This window comes from Neoarius graeffei, chromosome 12 (genome assembly GCF_027579695.1).
Source record: "Neoarius graeffei isolate fNeoGra1 chromosome 12, fNeoGra1.pri, whole genome shotgun sequence".
Classification (NCBI taxonomy): Eukaryota; Metazoa; Chordata; class Actinopteri; order Siluriformes; family Ariidae; genus Neoarius; species Neoarius graeffei.
The window spans coordinates 7295964-7318597 of record NC_083580.1 but is presented as its reverse complement, the minus strand read 5'-3'; the positions used below and the strand labels follow the sequence as shown (position 1 = coordinate 7318597).

At 42.4% G+C, this 22634-nt stretch overlaps 1 protein-coding gene across 2 annotated transcripts in view; it reads left to right on the top strand.

Annotated features, from left to right (window-relative positions):
* Positions 1-5391: 5391 nt before the first annotated feature.
* The window catches only part of gtf3c4 (general transcription factor IIIC, polypeptide 4), a 36566-nt gene continuing 19323 nt past the window's right edge, over positions 5392-22634 (top strand). For both annotated transcript variants that reach the window (XR_009655712.1, XM_060935443.1), the window contains exons 1-2: positions 5392-5717; positions 15707-17455. Coding sequence is in view for 1 of the 2 variants with exons in the window: in XM_060935443.1 (XP_060791426.1) it covers positions 5412-5717; positions 15707-17455 (2055 nt within the window). In the remaining variant the exon portion in view is untranslated. The remainder of the gene's footprint in view (positions 5718-15706; positions 17456-22634) is intronic.

Genomic DNA, 22634 nt, shown 5'->3' with positions numbered 1-22634 from the left:
ATTAATAATTACAGTAATTATCAATCACTTGGCACACTCGTGTACTGTTTTTTCTCATCCTTATACTTCCTGTTTCATGGACTGTAATGGATTTGTTTATTTAGTAATTTTAATACAGAATTTACTTTGAAATTGTAATCAGACACTCCAATGCCCCCCCTAAAAAAAAAATCGGATCTGCGCGATTCAGCCGTGAAAAAGGGCATCCGCCAAAAGGCGCGCTGTTTGCATCCCAAACACAAATTAAATCATACAGAATAGACCTAAAATGTTTTTCAAAAATGACCCTTGCGTGAGTGAAATGACAAGTTTCAAATAGAAACGTGACAACCGAGCGATATTAAGTGTACATTACAATGTAAACGTACACTCAGCGGTTCCAGTTAGGCATTCTCCAGAGATTGTTCACATGATGTTTTGGTTTCCAAAAACAAACTTAAACACAATTGATTGTTTATTTAAACAACTTACCACTTATAAAATGATCAGAGCAGACTTTGCTGTGTTTGGAAGGCTGATAATCCTTGTGGTTGATTCTCGCAAGTCATAGATTTCTCCTTTGTATGCTGAGTTTCTTTGTTTGCTCGCCTTCGTGCTCCCATACAGTGGGAATTCCATAAAAGCTCCGCTTGACGTCATCATTTGACCTATTACGACAGCCGTGAATACAACAGGTGTGCACCATTGCTAGCTTTAAATAGCCTGCTTGGGTTCTTTTGAAGACTTTGTACTCGCGCGTTACAATGTGTGCTCAGTCACCCGTACGGTAAGCTTGACCCGCAAGATGGCCGCCACTAGGGAATCCCTGACTCTGTGACGTCATGTGAAAACTATCTATATAGTGTAGTTCCATTTTGATTTTTCAGCTGATATTTTATGAAACTTTGTATGTACAACAATTATTACGTGGCCAAACGATTTTATCTTTTGAGCTGAATGTGTACTTTAACCTGCAGCTTTATGATTTTAAACCAATATAAACTTTCATTACTTGCTAGAAAGTGAGCTTAAATATAAAGACGCAAACAAAGCATGTTGATGCGATACTTTTGGTACAGGGAATGATTAGCAAAATTTATTATGGTTTACCATGGTTTTAGTGTGATACGTTATGGTAACTATGGCACTACTGTTATTTTACTGCAGTACAACATGATAACCATGACTGTGCCAAGGTTTTAATATGATACTTCATGATAACCATTACACTACAATAGACCTGCGATACTACCTTAGTTTTACAGTGGTATAAAACACCATGGTTTTTCTATGGTACTTCATGGTAACATAACACTATACTATACTATATTATATCCCTCATCAAAAAAGATTCCCATGTAGGGATTTGCCCAGGAGGCTCATGTGACATAAAATAGTTCCACCACTGATTAAGCAATGGATCTCATGATGTCAAAAAAAAAATGGATATGGTGGGAGTCAGTCTTGGTATATCCTGGATATACTTTGAACTGATGTCACAATTTCAAGCTGCAAGGCCAACTTGAGTCACAACTGTGGCTCCGTCAGCATTTCTGTTTGTGTAGATCTACGTATCATGATCATACCTAACGAGGCAGGTGATAGCATGGTATATTGCACATGCACAGGTCAAAGGTCGCTACGACGTAAACAACAAACATGGCCTCCTCCAGTGAGTTCATGCCGAGATTCAATCTTAACACTTTTATAAATCTAATATACCATGCATTGAGAGACACTAGTAATTATGGATTCTCTTTGGTGGCTGGCATAGTACTATTTTCTGAGGGGCACATGTACTCTTAGTGCATGTTATATTTGATTACTATACTATACTACATCCTCATGCTGGTTCACTAGGTCACAGACTAAGAATACAACCAGTCTAAACACCCTGTAGTACTAGTACAGTACTTTATGGTAACCATGGCACTACTACGTTTCTTATGTTTGGTGTGTTATTGCCTGACCATGACATTACTATAATACTTTATGGTAACCGTGCCAAGACACTACCATGGTTTAATTGTGATACTTCTTGGTAATCATGACACTTCTTTCATTTTACTTAATGTAATCATAACACTACCATGGAACACTACTACCCTTTCGAGGTCACCACAGCAGATCAATGTATGATCCGTATATTTGATTTGGCATACGTTTTTACACCGGATGCCCTTCCTGACGCAATCCTCCCCAATCTATCCAGGCTTGGGACCGGCACTAAGTATACACTGGCTTGTGTAACCCCAGTGGCTGGGTATTTTACCTAATCTGCATGTATTTGAACTGTGGAACGAAACCCATGCAGACATGGGGAACACATGCAAACTCCACACATAAAGGCCCGTGTCGGTTGTGAGGGTCGAACCCGGAACCTTCTTGCTGTGAGGTGACAGTGCTAACCACTACACCATGACACTAGCGTTGTAGTTTATGCATACTACATTACTTCATGGTAACCATGTCACTACCATAGAGTTGTATTTCATGGTAATCGTAATGGTTTTACTATGTGTATGCCTGGGTGACGGGGGAAGTGCGAGTTGAGACAGGAAGTGCGAGCCAGTATCTCACTGGGCTGCGACAGCCTGCGACTAGTTGGAGACACAACTTCTTCTTCTTTTGGCTGCTCCCGATTAGGGGTTGCCACAGCGGATCTTTCGTCTCCATTGCTCCCTGTCTTCCGCATCCTCCTCTACCACACCTGCCACTTTCATGTCCTCTCTCACCACATCCATGTATCTCCTCTTTGGCCTTCCTCATTTTTGTTTGCCTCAACATTCTCCTTCCCACATTCTCTGCATCTCTTCTCAGGATGTGCCCATACCATCTCAGTCTCATCTCTCTTAGCTTAATTCCCAAGCTCTCCACATGTGCTGTCCCTCTGATGTGCTCATTCCTTATCCTGTCCAACCTCCCATCACAAACCTTAACATCCTCAACTCTACATACTGTATCTCCATATGCTTTGGGAGTGTTCTAATGTTCACCCATTTTGGTGCAAAATCCTAGGAATATTAGAAGAATGGTTGGGTTTCCCATTGCCTGCTGGACCCAGACTTTGCTTACTTGAAGACAAGTCAGTGGTACCAAGTATAACAAAACATGCATTCACTGTTGTAAAACTCTCCTGTATTACGGAGGCAAGAATTATTCTACGTAATTGGAAGTGTGTTAGAACTTTAGATTTAAAAGACTGGGTCAATGGAGTAATTGAAGCAGCTTCTTATGAGAGTATGCTGGAAAGGCTGAATGATGATAAACGAATGATTTCGGACGATTTCTGGGTACGCATGAAAAGGATATAAGATGCATCTAATGACAGCTGTTGTATTCCCATGTATTATTACTGTTATTTTCTTAAACATATTTTCTGTTGGAGATGTCAAGGTGGCGTATAGGGAAACTATGTATAATAGGACATTGTGATGTACTGTGTGGACCTTTTTGTGTGTGTTTAAGGTTTGAACAATAAAAAGTTGAATTACAAAAAAAAACATCCTCAACTCTGCCACCTCCAACTTTGCCTCCTGTCTCTTCGTTAAGGGTACGGGCTCCAGTCCATACATCACACCCATCACAGCCACTGAGGGTGCATAAGCGTACTCTTGGTACGGGTCCCAAGCCCGGATAAACAGAGGCTCCAACTTGGGAAATTGCAAAGAGGGAGATTCTCCCTCTCTGCAAGTAGCTCAGAGGGAGACAAGTTTGAGCGCCGTAGACGCGAAGGCGAGTTTTATACACACACACACACACACACACACATATATATTAGTGCTGTCAAGTGATTAAAATATTTAATCGCAATTAATGTCGCGACTGTCATAGTTAACTCGCGATTAATCGCAATTTAATCGCACATTTTTGTCATATGAAAAAACATTGTAATTCTCTTATCAGCATAAAAACGTGAATGGGCTTGCTTTGTATTGCAAAGCATAACACGTCTTGACACAGCCACTGCAAAGTGAAACCTAAGCCGAACACCGGGGCTAGCAAAAGAACCATGAGTGAAGTGATCTACTGCTTGAGTTAGTCTACAACTCAGAGAGACAGGTTACACAGTGACGGTAGGCTTGACATGCTTGATTATAATATAAAGTACACTATTATATTAACTTTAAGTTGTTCGTTGATAAATATTGCATTGAATCTGATCTTTACTGTTTCAGCTCACTTAACACATTTTGTACTTTTACACTTTCTGCCTGTTGATGCGTCGCGCTGTCCAATCAGAGCAACCAAATTTGCATATTACAGGAAGGATTTCTGGGATAGCATTGAGTTTACAGTTCAGAGGGATCTGGCTTCTTTAGACGCTGTCTTCTTAAAACTGAATAAATATTTAAAAAGAGCCAAATGAGCCAGTCTTTTGAACGGCTCTTTTCAAAGAACGGATCACAAAGATGCGGATCCCATCAAAGAGCCATAAATCCCATCTCTACTAGTGCGCCCTGCCCGCGCTGGTTCTTTGGGAGGAGGACAGAGGACTCTGGCTGTGCGGGGCATTACAGTGTAGCTGCTATCGTTTGTCTCTGTTGCAAGTTCCTGGCAGTTTCAAAAGCTTATGAAAAACCTACATCATGTCACAGAGCGTTAATCTCGCGATAACAAAATTATCGCCGTTAAAATTGAGTCAAGTTAACGCGACATTTTTGACAGCACTAATATATATATATATATATATATATATATATATATATATATATATATATGGGTGGCATGGTGGTGTAGTGGTTAGCGCTGTCGCCTCACAGCAAGAAGGTCCTGGGTTCGAGCCCCATGGCCGGCGAGGGCCTTTCTGTGTGGAGTTTGCATGTTCTCCCCGTGTCCGCGTGGGTTTCCTCCGGGTGCTCCGGTTTCCCCCACAGTCCAAAGACATGCAGGTTAGGTTAACTGGTGACTCTAAATTGACCGTAGGTGTGAATGTGAGTGTGAATGGTTGTCTGTGTCTATGTGTCAGCCCTGTGATGACCTGGCGACTTGTCCAGGGTGTACCCCGCCTTTCGCCCGTAGTCAGCTGGGATAGGCTCCAGCTTGCCTGTGACCCTGTAGAACAGGATAAAGCGGCTAGAGATAATGAGATGAGATGAGATGAGATGAGATGAGATGAGATGTTGTGTCGCAGCCCAGTGAGATATGTTTTCCTGAAGGACAGACCCAAACCAAAATGTTCTAAACTGTGTAGAAATTTTATCTTGATAGGTTTTAAATAAATATTGACAATGAATCGTAAATGTGTCAAAAGAACTCTTTTACTCATGTTAATAAAGTCGGTTAATTATTATTTGGCACAACATACTGGATGTGTGAACAAGAGTGATTAGAGTAAACATGGCAACCAGGACTGGAAGGCGCTCAAGAGGTCCCGCCTCTTCCGGTATCGCTACTTCCTGGAGACGGAAGTGTTTATTTTCAGATGGAAAATGGCGTCTTCTGAGCCGAGCCGTGTTGTGGATGTGGGTGAGGCCGTGTCTGTGGAGAAACAGGGGCCGGATGTTGATTTCTGGGCCGGATTCGGGCCCATAGTGAAGCGAGAGCCGGTGGTGAAGCTCCTGAGTCCGGTGAGCGGGTTGGAGGCTTTGACGTGGTCGGAGGATCATCGGCTCGCCGTGTCCACTGTGAGCAGTGTGTCCCTCATGGAGCTGCTGTGCGAGCAGCACACACACAGCCAGGGTTTAGTGCTTCACCGCACTCACATCCCTCTACCGGAGTCCGTGTGTGAACTCAAGGCATGTACACACACACACACACACACCAAGCTGCAACAATAACATGGACAATGTGAAGTGAATCAGATCTAAAGATTAAACTGTGAAGGAAAAAACAATACATCATGCAATCATCTTTTTGCTTTGAAGAGCACTTGCAAAAACTCATATGCAAATTGTTCAGGAGACCACAGTTTGCTCATTTCTCACTTCATCATCAAGTGATGGCAGGAAAATGTCCTACTAACCAGAGGTGGACAAAGTACCCAACTTTATTACTTAAAGTGCATATCCTGGACCAATTTCAGTTTTTTTTTTATATATGAAAGTATGTCCCTTTTACACACTCATCCAGAAGCGTAATTTTGCACAAGGCCATCTGTCTACAGCAGAAAAAAATATAATGACAAAACACGTCTGGAAAAATCCCAAGGGAGTCTGGAGCCAGATTCGTGACGTCACCTGCGGAAGCGCCAGCAGGCTGCGCGAGCTTTGCACGGTTTCAGTGCACAGCCTGTGTAGACCAAGCGCTCCCGTTTCTCTCTCATTGTCCGGTCTTTTGGGAAACGATGAGTACTAATCCCATCAAGATTGGTGTTGCTACACCCTCCTACGATACATCTGTTAACCATTTTAATAATTACATGATAACGTTGAAGAAATTTGCAGAAAACCACCAGGTCGTTTTCTCAAACAAACCAGCGCTGATGTAGGATTCAGAAGGAGGCGTCCCGCACGCGACGTCACGAAAATCAACATTTGCCGGGAAATCCAAATGCCGAGTTTTTTCAGAGGTGGATGAATTTGCCTCAAATTCAGTTGAAATCAAGCCATTTTTCTGGTATTGTGCAAGGTAAAAAAAAATGCGCAAAATGTGACAGATATTTGACCAGAGTTTAACATTGATCTTGCTCCTGAATTTATCTGTGATGTGCCCTTTAAAGTGCATGTTCTGGACCAATTTCAGGTTTGTTTTTTTTTATATATATGAGAGTATGTCCCTTTACACACTCATCCAGAAGGGTAATTTTGCACAAGGCCATCTGTCTAAAGCAGAAAAAAATAAATTAACAAAACACGTCTGGAAAAATCCCAAGGGAGTCTGGAGCCAGATTCGTGACGTTACCTGCACGGTTTCAGTGCACAGCCTGTGTAGACCAAGCGCTCCCGTTTCTCTCTCATCGTCCGGTCTTTTGGGAAACGATGAGTACTAATCCCATCAAGATTGGTGTTGCTACTGTACACCCTCCTACGATACATCTGTTAACCATTTTAATAATTACGCGATAACGTTGAAGAAATTTGCAGAAAACCACCAGGTCGTTTTCTCATAAACAAACCAGCGCTGACGTAGGATTCAGAAGGAGGCGTCCCGCACGCGACGTCACGAAAATCAATGTTTGCCGGGAAATCCAAATGCCAAGTTTTTTCAGAGGTGGACCAATTCACCTCAAATGGCTTGATTTCAATTGAATTTTTCTGGTATTGCGCAAGGTAAAAAAAATTGTGCAAAATGTGACAGATATTTGACCAAAGTTTAACATTGATCTTCCTCCTGAATTTACCCGTGATGTGCCCTTTAAAGTGCATGTTCTGGACCAATTTCAGGTTGTTTTTTTTTATATGAAAGAATGTCCCTTTACACACTCATCCAGAAGGGTAATTTTGCACAAGGCCATCTGTCTACAGCAGAAAAAAATATGATGACAAAACACGTCTGGAAAAATCCCAAGGGAGTCTGGAGCCAGATTCGTGACGTCACCTGCGGAAGCGCCAGCAGGCTGCGCGAGCTTTGCACGGTTTCAGTGCACAGCCTGTGTAGACCAAGCGCTCCCATTTCTCTCTCATTGTCCGGTCTTTTGGGAAACGATGAGTACTAATCCCATCAAGATTGGTGTTGCTACACCCTCCTATGATACATCTGTTAACCATTTTAATAATTACATGATAACGTTGAAGAAATTTGCAGAAAACCACCAGGTCGTTTTCTCAAACAAACCAGCGCTGACGTAGGATTCAGAAGGAGGCGTCCCGCACGCGACGTCACGAAAATCAGTGTTTGCCGGGAAATCCAAATGCCGAGTTTTTTCAAAGGTGGATGAATTTGCCTCAAATTCAGTTGAAATCAAGCCATTTTTCTGGTATTGCGCAAGGTAAAAAAAAAATGCGCAAAATGTGACAGATATTTCACCAAAGTTTAACATTGATCTTGCTCCTGAATTTACCCGTGATGTGCCCTTTAAAGTGCATGTTCTGGACCAATTTCAGGGTTTTTTTTATATATGAAAGTATGTCCCTTTACTGTACACACTCATCCAGAAGGGTAATTTTGCACAAGGCCATCTGTCTAAAGCAGAAAATAATAAATTAACAAAACACGTCTGGAAAAATCCCAAGGGAGTCTGGAGCCAAATTTGTGACGTTACCTGCACGGTTTCAGTGCACAGCCTGTGTAGACCAAGCGCTCCCGTTTCTCTCTCATCGTCCGGCCTTTTGGAAAACGATGAGTACTAATCCCATCAAGATTGGTGTTGCTACACCCTCCTACGATACATCTGTTAACCATTTTAATAGTTACATGATAACGTTGAAGAAATTTGTAGAAAACCACCAGGTCGTTTTCTCAAACAAACCAGCGCTGACGTAGGATTCAGAAGGAGGCGTCCCGCACGCGAAGTCACGAAAATCAGTGTTTGCCAGGAAATCCAAATGCCGAGTTTTTTCAGAGGCGGACCAATTCACCTCAAATGGCTTGATTTCAACTGAATTTTTCTGGTATTGCGCAAGGTAAAAAAATTGCACAGAATGCAAAATGTGACAGATATTTAACCAAAGTTTAACATGAAATAGGAGAATTACATTGATCTTGCTCCTGAATTTACCCGTGATATGCACTTTAAGTCAAAGTACAGATCCCACTGGTCAAATGTTACGCCAATACAAATGAAAGTTGTCCAGTCAAATTTTTACTTAAGTCAAAGTACTGAAGTACTTGCTTTTAAAAATACTTAAAGCTCGTAGGCAACGGTTTTAATTTTATGCACATTTGAAACTTTATGTTAAAAAACCCTCTGGAATTTTCTTCTGGTCCCAAGAAGTATTGTTAGTAAGTAATAATTAAAACAAGTTAGCGCGGATCGCGGCGAATTTCTGTTCTGTTTTCGTGACCACTTGGCGCGTGACGTCATTTAAGCCAAACAAACCGCTTGAGTTGAGTCCACTTCCGTTTACTTACATTGCCGTTCGGCTTGAGTGCAGACGTGCGTTCAGGAATTTCCAAAGAAAACCCCCCATGCCTTATTGTTGTGCAGTGAACTGTAACAACGGGACCAGTTCAGGCAGAAGTTTTTACCTTTTACCGAGAGAGGAGAAGAGGCGGAGCGAACGGGTTGGCTTTTCCCGAAAGAGGAGAAGAGCCGGAGCGAGCGGGTTGGCTTTTTCCGAAAGAGGAGAAGAGGCGGAGCGAGAGGGTTGTGCGCGTGAAGCCAAAGGGTTGGCTTTTTCCGGAAGAGGAGACGAAGCGGAGAGTGTGGATTGTGCGCGTGAAACAAAATCAAGCAGTCCAATAAGAAACGGAGCAGCAACGCTCAAGAAAAAAGAAGATTGGAGGTAAACATTTTTACTTTTGCTTGCAATTGACAAGTCAAGAATCCTGAGGGATCCTGTACAATCTTTGTGGAAATGAGACAAAGGGATATTTCCTCGCTTGGAGTCGGCTATAAATAGTATAATGCCGCGGATGGCAGGCTAATGTGGCTTACCGGCGCACTGTCCAGTAATCGTTCCCTATATCCACTAGGGAGGGCGGTTTAATTATTCTTCAAAAGGGCTCTTATTTAGTATTACGACGAAAGTAGGAATTTATCATAACTACCAGGATAAATCGTTTGGGCGCGAGTCTTGTTGAGGTCCGGGGTCACCGCGATCAGAGTCGGCTGAGTCGCTGTCCGATTCCGAGGCCGCACGGTCAAACCAGTGAGCCACATTCTTCGCAACGGCCAGAGGTTCATACATATACGGTTTCACCTCTCGATATTCAATTTGGAGAGTTCCTACTTCAAAATCGCTATCAGACATTTTACACAACCTCTCACGACCAAAGTCCGTACACGTGTGCTCGGTTCGCAAGTGTAAACAGGACTGCTCCCGGTCTGTTTGGCTTAAATGACGCCACAACGACGGCCCCCTGGCGGTGAAAGTGCGCATAAGTGAGATGTAAACAAACCTTCCGAAATTGGGCAAAACAGTATATTTTAACCGTTTTATTCAATTTTAGGGTGCAAATTAGACACCAGGAAGATTGAGTTCGCTTTTTGGGTCGTTCTTCTAGACAAAGTTGATATTCTACGTTTCACCTCCGACCATTGCCTATGACCTTTTTAAGTATTAAGAGTACATTTTCTGTCAATGCTTACAATACCTAATTGCCTCTGAAGCAACCTAATGGGTTTACTGACGAGCTTGTAGAACCTGTAGAGTTGAAGCTCCACCTGACATGCTAGCAAGCTCTTTTCAAACTCGAAATCATATTGGGTAGCTAACGTTACGCGAAAAGAAATGTCTACATTCTATTTATTTGGCAAGATTATGCTAAAACAAATTTCTGAAACGGCTTCAGAAAAGTTAAAGTTGTTCATGTTAGCGTGTAAAAATGGAGTTACGCTAATAGTGTCCAAGTTAACTAGCTATGTGTTAACGTTAGCCGTGGACAAGGCTACGGCAACTTGGCGGGCAAATCCATAGAAAGTCATTCGACTAACCAGACTGCATAGCTATTGCAACGTTATCGCTAGCTCTAAAAGCACAGACAGCTTCATTGCAAGCTTTCTCTTGGAATAAAACGTTTACAGACCTCAATCTTGTTTGAATGGTGAGTTATTGTAGGCCGTGATGTGCTCCGTTTTAGGCGAGCGTTTAAAATGAAACAAATCTTTCATCCTTTCAGAAAACTGAAACATGGCTTCTAGGTATGGCCATGGGTGTGTGCATTCTCCAGAAGAACCGCCTCCTTCCATCAACTGATCGTGTTCAAATAAAGCTGCTGAGAAATCATTGAACTTGATTTTATACCGTCTATGGACGTGACGTGACCCTAGTGATTTACTGATTGGCTGTCTCAGTCACTACGTTTACATGCACATAGAGAGAATCGAATTTCTGCCGTTGCTCGACTGAAATCGAAGTTCAAAATGCCATGTATACACCTTAATTCGGCTGAAATTGAACCGAACTTGATTTCTCGGAATCGAGCTACATGACTTAGTTTATGCGATTTCTGCCGAGCTACTTTGTGCATGTATACCCTATCGAGCTAGTTGTCGAGCTACTTCCGGGAATGACGAGACCACAAGCGGGAAACACAACAGCCTCGGTCGGCATGACAACAGTAGTAGCGAGCAGCAGAAGAGGTCAGGAGGAACAAACGAAGAAGAGAAAATGGCGATGTAGAGCTCTCTGAAGTGTGGGTGGAGCACAGAGGACGGCAGGACAAAGCTTCTGGTACTAATAGGCTTTTTATTGTCAGACTTTTCAGTTTAACAGCCTACTTTTATTCTTGAGAGAAAAACAAACGCGCGCGCGCTGTGTTCTAGTCCCGGGATGAGCTGTCCCCTCTGCTCTCCCTCTGCCTCCTTAAATAGGGCGCGGTTACTGGGAAGACACACAAACACAGGTTAATTACCGTCAGGTGTAGTTATTCTGACACTCACCTTCCCTGGCTCCGCCCTCCTGTCACAGACCGGCGCTTGACCACGCCCCCACTGCCACAGGCAAGTAGAAACGTGCACTTCTGGAGCAATGAGGAGACAGAGTTCATGCTCATTCAGCTTAAGGAGTTGAATATATTAAAATTCATGGACGGGAGAAAAACGCGCAATGGAGAACACGGAACTGATAACTTTGTTTACACTCTTGAATAGCTCTTCTTCATGACGACAACCGGAAGTGTACCAACACGATCGGGCGTGTTGCGCCACCTGTGGCTCGGGTGCACAATGCACCTCACACAATAGCCCGATTTCAGTTGTGTGCATGTAGGATTGGATTTCTCTGGCACCCTGCTGGGACCTTCAGCTCGATTACTGACAGCAGCTCGATTTGGATGTGCATGTAAACGTAGTCATAGTCACCAGCAAAAAAAAAAACAATCACGTTTTAGAAAAGAAAAGAAAAAAACATCCACTTTCAGATTTGCTTCATGGTAACGAGTAACAAGGACCTTGATGGAAATGTAGTGGCGTGAAAAGTACAATATTTGTTTTTCAAATGTAGTGAAGTTAGTCATAAGTTTCCAACAAAAATAATACTCAAAGTACAGGTACTCAAAATGCATATTAAGTACAGTACTCAAGTAAGTGTACTTTGTTACTGTCCACCTCTGCTACTAACTAATCATAAATGGAAGCTGATTTATCAAATATCTCCTGTCTCTCTTGTCTAGTTCATTAAAATCAACTTTTGATTTTGATTGACTTCATTATTAAAATGACATTTGTATAAAAACAATACAATGATATCATAGCACAATAAAGTGCAAACACTTATTTCCATCGTGGTCCAAAAGGAGTTATGTGATCAACATGGGAGCAAAAGTTAAAGGATACAATAACAAGTAAATGTTTTAATACTGAATAAAAGCTGAAGACTCCTGAGAACAATAACTAGAGCGGCGGCTACAGTTATCGACACCTTAACGATCTTTTGGCCAGTGCAAAAGTAGAAAAGACTTTCAATACGTAAATTGTGCATGAATAATTACTCACTTCCGCTGGAAAAAAATGAGCTGATTCCTGATTATTTATAGCGTATCAGATCACGTGACACCTTTGTCCACAGTTATCGACACCCAGATGATTTGATTTTTTTTTTATAATAGGTATGTGGTATTAAGCTAACAAAACAGTTTTTTATTTAAAATTTGTTTTACATAGACTTTTATATTTAGTAAAAAATATATCTTAAATATAGAAGCTATTTCTTCTTTTTTTTCCACGGTCCAGTTTCCATCAAACCCTGCGCTCTGATTGGCTGGCGAGCAGGTCCATATCCTACGGTACGGACCCCAGTTACGGACCTCTGGCGACTCGCTCGTTCACAACAGCAGCAAACATGCAGGGATGTGATTTTTCCGCGAATTCGCGGAATTCCGCTTTTTTCACCTCAAAACTTGAAAAAAAAATGCTTCCGATTTTTCCCTCAAATCCACATTCGTATCCTATTCGTTCCGACTTTGTTTGAAAGATGGCAGCCTCGGATTTGCATCTTTACGCCTCGATCACGGAGGCTGCCATCTTTCAATTCTTTGTTTGAAGCGAGCGCATTCATTGGTTGTTACAGAGCGATGGGCCAATCATGTACCTCGTTTCATCTCATTGATGTAATTACGTCATTTACGCAATTCCGTCATTGAGATGAAACGAGGTACGTGATTGGCCCATCGCTCTGTAACAACCAATGAACGCGCTTGTTAGATAGCTGTAAGATGGCAGCCTCCGTGATCGAGCGTAAAGATGCAAAGCGAGTGCGAGTGAGAGTGAGAGTGCGAGTGAGAGTGCGCGAGAGAGAGAGCGTGTGCGCGCGCGAGTGAGAGAGAGCGCACGAGAGAGCGCGAGCGAGAGAGTGTGTGCGCGTGCGAGTGAGAGAGAGAGTGAGCGAGAGTGTGTGTGTGTCAGAGTTGCATGTTGACCATTAAATTGGCTTGAATTTGTTAATCATGACAAGTTTTTTCTTGTGTGTTTGCTTGCCATTTTAGTACAATTTTTAAGTCAGAAAACCCCAAAACCCAGGAGCTTCGGGGGGCTTTCCCCCTTGTCCCCCCACCAGGGTGCTGCCCTGGACCAGCTGGGGGCCTGCGGCCCCCAGACCCCCGGCTAAAATTTTCAGATAATTTCACCAGCCCCAAATCACATCCCTGAACATGGTAGCAATTTTTGTCAACGTTTATTTTCGCATTTCTCAGGAGAATAGCATTAATTTTACATCATGGATAGCCATAACGACAGTGTTCACAGCGAAAGCGAGTTTTACTCCCCTGAGGAAGAAGAAATAAAAGAAAACATTTCAGGAGAAAGCTAAAAACCTCTAACTTGCTAACGCCGAGCAAAAACATGGCTGAATCCTGAATGACTCAATTTTGTATAAATAGGGGACTACATAGGCGGCAAAATGTAGTTTTTTTTCCTGCCATGGAAGTGCACTTGTATACTGAGGAGGAAGCCATTTGCATTACAGCCGTGAATGAGGATTCAAAATGGTGGCTCGGCTCGGTTTTCCCTTTCGGGCGCTCTCGTTTTCTGTTAGAATTTGGTAAAGAAAAAAATAAATATATTATTTACCAGCTTAAGGTCGGTCCATATGGTGAAATACCGTGACCTCGGCCTTGAATGCCCAGAGGGCCTCGCTCAGTACTTTCAAGACCTTGGTCACGGTATTTCACGATACGGACCTCCCAGCTGGTAAATGGCATACATTGATAGAAATGTAGAAGATATTTCGTTGTTTATGTAAATGAGGAAGTAATTTGAATGTCTGTAAACAAATGAACTGATAATGTTTAACCTGTGTCAGAAAATCTTTTTGTTCCATTTTCTACCCGCTTTCTAAGTATTTTCGTAGATCACATTTTGTTCATCATTCGTTCTTGTTTGTATTAATTTCAAGTTTTGTAGTTTACCAATATGTCAACAGGCAATTGACATTATAACCACATGAAACTCCAGGTCAAGGGTTGATTTTTATTTATTTATTTATTTATTTATTTATTTTTTAAATTGAGATTTTAAATTTACATTTAAAAATATAAAATGTCTACTGATTGTAATATGTGGTAGATATTTACAACAAACTGCAAAAAAAAGTTTCTGAATGGAATAGAAAAATCTGAATATTTTAAGCATGTAATTTTTTTTTATATGCTCGGAATTTAATTCTGGTCTAATTCTATTTATTGCAATCGGAGTCCAAATACTCTATAAACATTCCATTCTGTTATGAATAAGAAAAAATTATAAATCACAGCACTTTTTTTATTTTTTTTAAAGTACTTCATCTACTTCAACAATGTTACACAAAGATCGATCCATCACAGTTGTAATTCCACAGCGTGTCGATAATGGTGGACGCCGGTGAAAGTGATCACTATTATCGACACCTCACGTGACTTCTCAAACGTGCGTTTAGATACAAAATGGCGACTGTCAAATGAAAGAGTAAGAAACAAAGTAGGTTTCGACAAGATCATGAAATATCGGTAAATTTGATCAGTAAAAACATGTCCGTGATCTTTCCACCATGCTTACCTGCGATGATAACATCTGGGTTTTCCTCAAATTGCTGATCGTGCTAAAAAAAATTCCATCTCGGGTAACGAGCTGTATCATCAGACGACAAGATCAAAGCGTGAGGCGGGTCTTCCGGCTGATTAATTGACCAATAATAGCTGTTGTAACCAAAATTCGCCTTTGCAAATTTGTTTATTGGTAAATCTGAAAAGGTGTCTAATTATGGACTGTCAATAATTGTAGCCGCCGGTCTATTGATTAAAAATTCTTTAACCTGAGACTTAAACTGGGGTTTGTACCTACCTGAGGTTCTGTAATATGACGAGGTAGGCTATTCCATAACAAGATACTGGTGTAACAAAACTTCACATGTCTAACTGGTACCATATTGCAATTTAAATGTGCAGACAAGTAGGCCTACATTGTGTACCATATGTAAAACAAGTACATCGGCAATTCCCAGGACGGCCTTGTGTGCAAAAATAAGTCTAATTGCTTACAGATGGCCAACCCACTTTATAAGAAAGTGATAAGTCGCCATTCTGTCATGTGTCATAAATTGCAGCACATTGCCAGATAATGAATTGAAAAGTTTCAGTGTTGAGTGACCTCGTCATAAATAATGAGATTTTTCTCGACAGTTTTAACGCTGCCATAGTGAATACGATGCTGAAACAATGTATTTGCACAATCCTCACTGCATAACATATAATTAACGTATTTTGTTATCAGGTGGGCCCGGAGAACAAAGTGCAATCAGTGAAACGAAAGTTTGAAAACTCTGATGAGCCTTCAGTGAAGCAGGTTTTTCTGCTGGATAGAATTATGAATCCTCAAGCCGGGGCTCCGCGTGGCATAAAGTACACCAGCTGGTCGCCGCTCGGCTGCGACATGAACGGGCGGTGCGTTCTGGCTTGCCTTACGCTAGACTGCCGCTTGACCGTTCACAGCAGCCACAAGCACCTGCAATGGACTCAGCTCCTGGACCTCACTGAGCTTTATGGTGACATGCTAAAATCGAGAAACTACTCAAGTAGCAATGCTTCTGAACCCTCGCCGGGAGACCTGGCGGATTTTGAGGAGTTTCAGAGAAGGTATCGGATGCAGATGCCTGTGCGGATGGAATGGTCCAGCTTGTGCAACACGCATCAGATCCAGAGCAACAACGAGTGCAAGGATGTGGGGACCGTCCTCCTGGCCGTGCTTATGGAAAACGGGGACTTGGTGGTATGGCAGTTCCGCCTGCCCATAGAAGGAAAGGAATCCGTTGTCTCTTGCAACACGATCAAATCGGACGTGTCGTCACCAAGCGTGTTAGCCTGGTGGGAGTACGAGCATGGTGGACGCAAGATGAGCGGCCTGATCGTGGGCAGCATGTTGGGACCTGTTAAAATATTGCCTGTGAATTTGAAGGCCGTGAAAGGATACTTTACCCTCAGACAGCCGGTGGTGCTGTGGCAAGACACGGATAACATCCCAGTGAGCAACATCAAGTGCATCACACTCTTCCACCCTCAGCAGAAGTGTAACTGTAGTTTGGTTGTCGCAGCACGAGGCCCATATATCTTCTGGTGCTTGTTGCTCATCTCCAAAGCAGGTCTAAACGTGCACAACTCTCACGTTACTGGCCTTCACTCGGCACCAATTACGTCCTTAAGTGCCACGCACAGAAGAAGCTCAGTCTTCACCTGCTCTCTGGATGGCACGGTCAAAAAGTTGACACCGGTCTTTACCGACACGGCTATCGTTTTCAAGCAACAGGAGATGGAGCTTCCTGAAGGTGTTCGTGGCTGCCGCATCCACGGGATCGCCACCAGCCCAAACGGCGCCTACCTCACTCTGGCCACCACGGAAGGCATGATCAATGGGCTGCACCCAGTTATCCGCACCAACCTGGTGCAGTTCGTCACGCTCATGACGCCAGATGAAGCAGGAGCAGAGCTTCTTGAATCACAAACACAAAGCCTTTACAAGCAGGCTGACCTGCTGGATCTGGTGCGATGGCGTGTCATGCATGACAAACAGATTCCTCAATTCCTCCAAGACGAGCTCGATGAGAAGACGCCCACATCAAACTCGACATACCTTTGGAGACTCAAGCTCTTCCTGTTGCGTGTCCTCCACCGGTCCTTGCAGAAGTTGCCGGTGGAGGTGCGTTGGAGGCCCACCCATGAGGACGGCAAAGCTTTTCTGCCAGACGAGGTGGAGAGCGACACGGTGGACAGGAGCAGGACTGACGACGCCCCTGAGACGAACGAATCCAAAGCGAAGAAAGCTGAAGGCGAGCCAGACGAGGAGCGAATGAGCGAAATCACAGCATGGATCGAGGAGGTGGAATCGCACCTGACGCGTGAGCACATGAAGAGGGTGCTAGGAGAGGTCTATATGCACACGCTCATCACAGAGAACACGTGCATCCCCACTAAAGGGATCTGTGACTTCCTGTCGAACGATCCTACCAATGAAGATCGAGCTGCCAAGGCGAGTCGTCACACTGCGGCAAACCTGTTCACACACAGTTCCAGACTTCTCATAGCATTTCTGATCAAACACACTGAAGCCAACTGATCCTTCATATTAAATACACTGCTGTCCAGAATTATTGGCACCCCTTGTGAAAATGAGCAAAATTAATATAGATCAATAGGCACGATGGAGGTTAAAGGATTTAAGAAGTCACAAATTTATGAGGGGGGGAACTCAGAAGTTCTGAGATTAAAAAGTCACAAACTTGGAACCAATAAAGACTTTTGGGGAGGGGTTGTCAAGGAACCAGATTTTTGTGTGTGTTATAGCTGTTTTTATGAATGTATAATTATTGTGCGAGAGCAGTTTCCTGTTACTTTCAGTGCGTGGATTCTTCTCATCTGCCCGAATCTCTGCTACTTTGAAACAGCTGAGCTGAGAGTGACATTAAAATACTTTACATTACAGGCATTTAGCAGACGCTCTTATCCAGAGCAACGTACAAGAAGTGCAGCCTTGCGTGCCTTGACAATCCTGAGAGCTCTGCTGGCAGGATCAAATGCTCCTGGTAGGGCCACCCAAGCCAGACAGGTTGAAGGTGAGAGGCCAGCCAAAGAGTAGTCCAATACCCCATGGCTGAGAAATACTGGGTTGGTGCCCAGCAGGGCATAGCCATATCTTATGGGTAGGAGGAACCCTTTAATCTTGGTTGATATCCCTCCTAAAGATGGTCTGTCAATAAAAACACCGGTTGGTGGTAACCTTAAAACACACCTCCGTTATGAGTGAAATGTCTATTACAAGTAATGTAAATAACAGCGTGAATGGGGCTGGAACCAATGGTGAAGGTCCCTCGCCCAGTAGGTGTCTCTTACCCCTCTTCCACCAAATCAGTTCCAGGGCTGGTTCGGAGCCGGTGCTGGTTCACAACTCGTTCAACTTGCGAGCCAGCTGAGAACCAGTTTGCTTTTCCATAGCTCGCGGTGCTAAGGGAAGCCACATCATTACGTCGCTGTATACGTCAGTTACGTCGTTGTATACGTCATTACGTCATTGTATACGTCAGTTACGTCGCTACGTTTGCATAAACCTTGGCACGAATAGCGAAGCAAAAACAACACGGAAGAAGCAGCAGCAGCAACAACAACAATAATAATAATGGATGACTTCGCATTTGTACAGCTGCTGCTTCTCGTCACTTAAAAATGGCGATCTTTCGCGGTCTTGTTATTGTTGTTGGTCTTAACAACTCCGCCCCCCCCCCGCTGACGTAAGCGGTTCTTTCCTCTGGCCCAGCAGAGAGTTGGTGCTAGCCTGGAACCGGTTTTTCTGGCCCCAGAGCCAGTTCTTTGTCAGTGGAAACAGAAAACCCGGTTCCAAACTAAGCACTGGCCCCGAACCAGCCCTGGAACTGCTTTGGTGGAAAAGGGGCATCACTGACCCGCAGGGTGGGCCCGACCGTCATCAAGCGACTACAATGAGGGGGAAAAAATTAAAAATAATAATAATGACAGGGTTTCAAAACCTGACATTTACATGAAAGCTGTGCCTAACATATACATTTGCCATTAATCTATATTTAATAATGAATACAATATAATGTGGATTAAAAATATTAAAACATAGCAATTTGTATTGTATTAAAACATAGTGATTTGTCGCTTGACAATTGAAACTTTTTAAGAAAATTATAATAACTTTTGACACATTTTTAGTTATATACATAAACAATAGTTTGAGTAAAATGATTTAACACACTCTGTGTCCGAAATCACTCACTCATTCACTACTCGCTATATAGGGAATTACGAAATAGAGGACTATATAGTAAGCTCATTCATAAAATGAAAAAAAAAAAGCTTTCGGACACTACTCCGCCGCGCCGTTATTTACGTCATTACTGTCGCACATTACTGTGGGTTTCAAAGTAATAAATACCTGCATGTATTTTTGTGATAAATCCATATTATACTGCGCGTATTTCCCACATTCATCAATACAAAGTACCTGCATCTTTCGGTTCTTTCTTCTTTGCTGCTGCCTTTTATTAAATCAAATTTGAGGCTTGTGATTTGATTTCTTTCAACGCGACCGTAATGCATGATGGGGTATATTGCTTGGTTAGTGACCATCGATTGTACACTTCTTTTCGTCATGCATTGTGGGATATTTTGAGTGCACTATTATAGGGTGTAATTATCCTCATTATACATTCGGATAGCACTACAAAATGGCAAACTCACTATCTAGTCCACTATACAGTGAGTACAGAGGGATTTCGGACACAGGGACTTGGTTTCTAGCTACAGAATCCAGACTGTTTCTGGATAACAAAGTTCTCGTACCAAATGAACAAGTGACAGAATAACACCAAGTGTAATATTCTGTTCAAGTCCCTACGTTCAGCAAACAGCCAAGGAAAAACGACTCGACCGTATGAATGAGCTGGTAAAGTACAACTAAAAGGAGAAAAATAAAATCCCAACAGCTGACACAGAGTCATCGTGACCAGGCAAGATGGCACACCGTCTGGGTTGGTCAAGACAGCCAAGACTGCTCCGTGATTACACAGTGGGCAGGGGAGAGATGAGAGTTCTAGGAAATTCAGTCTTTCCTCCTTGATCGTGCAATATAAAAGAATAAAACACCAAGAGATTTTCTCCTACATTTCCCAGAATGTATTGCAGGCAGAAAGCAGGGAGGTATGATGGGTTTTTCTTTCCCCTTGTAAAGTTGTGACTTCTTAATTTTGGAATTTCTGATGTTTTAATTTCGGAATATGAGGGGTTTTTTTGTTTTTTTTTTCCTTGTAGGTTTATGGCTTTATCATGGAGAATGTCCACGTTTCTTCTCGTAAATCTATAACTTTAATCTTGAAAATCTCTGAGCTTTTTTTCTTGGAATAGTTAACAATTATTCCACGAAATTGAGTCGTACACGAGCTGATAGCCCACAAGGCGTGAAGCACAGAGTTGGCTATAGCCATGTACGACGAGACTGAATGGAATAACTGTTTTATTCTATCCATATTCACTGGATTTTGAGAAATGGAGCATTTTTTTTTATATTTTTTTTGCGCAAATTAGATAAATAAAAACTTGATGATAAATGTCCAAAATAATTTCTGCTTAGAATGTAAACAAATTGGTGAAATCACAGGAGCAACTTGTGAAAAATGCGATAATAATTCTTGAAAAAAATATGTTCTTACCATCAAAAAAAAAAAAAAATTTTGTATTTTTGAGGTTCTTTTTCTTCTTTAGGATTTTTTGGCGATTGGCAAACCAACTTAAAGGTGCATTACCGCCATCGACCGGGCTGGAGCGTGAAACAGGAGATATTTGGGGGGGGTGACGACGACTATATTCTTTGTTATTTCTATTTCTTTGAAATACTTTAACAATTTCTGATGTTTTGTTTTTTTGAGTAAAGTTTTTATTTCGTCCTCAGTTGCTTCAGCAACATGCCCTGCCATTTTGTTTTCCTCTACTCACAGTATTCTTGGGTTTCACGTGACGTCACATCCGCCTCATTAGTTATTCAGAACTTTAGCTGGTGGTCTACCAAAGCTCAGTTGACAAAGCGTTTGTACGGAGAAGGTGCATTGCTCGCATGAAAAATGCCTTACGCTTGCGTTGTTTTAGGTTGTTTGAATCGATCAAACCGTGAAACTGATAAGTTTCTTCAGGGTTCCCCGTGAACTAATAAAAAAAAAGGGCGAAGGAACCCAGGATTTCACAAAAAGACGTGAAGAAAGGTGGCTTTTGAACCTCTCAGTGAAATCGAAGGGAGCCGAGTCGAAGCATGCTCGAGTTTGCAGTGATCACTTGGTGAAAGGTTTGTATTTCCCTCTCAGCTCTGTCCTTAGTGTTTTCCAAGTACTTTTCTTGCTACGTGTCGTTATTTTACGGTACTTGTTTGTCACAAAGCGCTAAAGTCCCCAGCTGTTTCTTTGTTTCCTCCTCACAAAGTCCATATGCATGAAGGTCGCGACAAAATTCTTCCCCAGCCGTACAGTTACAATGCGCCGTGATCACTTCTCCGTCTTGTTTAACTAAGATCCAGGTCTTTAAAGGGGTTTCTGATGATCTTTGTGAATGATTTACCTGAGAGATAAGAGCCAACACAAGTGAGAATCAAGCAAACTGTTGTTTGTTTACACTTCAATTTGCAGCGCTTCGTTGTAAAAATGCGAACGAAAAGCTTAAAAAAACCCACACAGGCAAAAACAATACAGGATTCATTCAGCAGCGACTTGATACCGAGGTCCTTTACACAGCCACGTAGAAAAAAAAAAGTTGTAAGCCTCCATACTCTTCCACGCTTTCATCTGTTTTGCAGTGTAGAAGGACGTCTGCATCACCAGATAGTTCGAGATGTCGGGGAACTCGACTGAAGGGTGGTTTTTGAGATTGTATGACAAATCCTTCTTTCCCAGACTGTCGGGGTCGATTCCATTGCACATAGCAATCTTCTGAATATATCTAAAGCCAGCAGTGGGTTCTAGATTACGAGCGTACTCTAAGTTATCGCTAGTTGTTTGCACTATATCAGTCGTTTTGGTTTGCTTGACCGCCAGCCGTTTTACCAGAAGTGAAATCGCTAAGAAAAGTCATGTGACTGAAACCCAAGAATGTGAGCTGATATCCTAGTAGTAGTTGGCTAATCAGAGCACGCAACTGCTCATATCCAGTGAATGTGGATAAAAATAATACTGATCATTTATCAGTACACTTAGAGTTTAGTACGGATCACCAGTTATGTTTTTTAAAGGATAGCTCGCGTTTGAATGCTAATCCTAACTAAAGTGGATTCAGGCTGCTGAACTCGCCCCTTACAGAATGATCTTCTTTACTTTCAGATCATAAAGTATCTTATTTGGTGTAGTTCATTATGCATTGTTTACATTTGGGGTGTACAGTGTCTTGCAAAAGTATTCATCCCCCTGGGTGTTTTGTCGCATTACAATCTGGAATTAAAATGGATTTTTGGAGGGTTAGCACCATTTTGATTTTCACAACATGCCTACCACTTTAAAGGTGCCCATTTTTTTTGGACACAGCAATAATTAAGATGAAAAAAAAACAGAAATCTGGAGTGGGCATAGGTATTCACCCCCTTTCATATGAAACCCCTAAATAAGAGCTGGTCCAACCAGTTCACTTCATAAGTCACATAGTTAGTTGATTAAGAT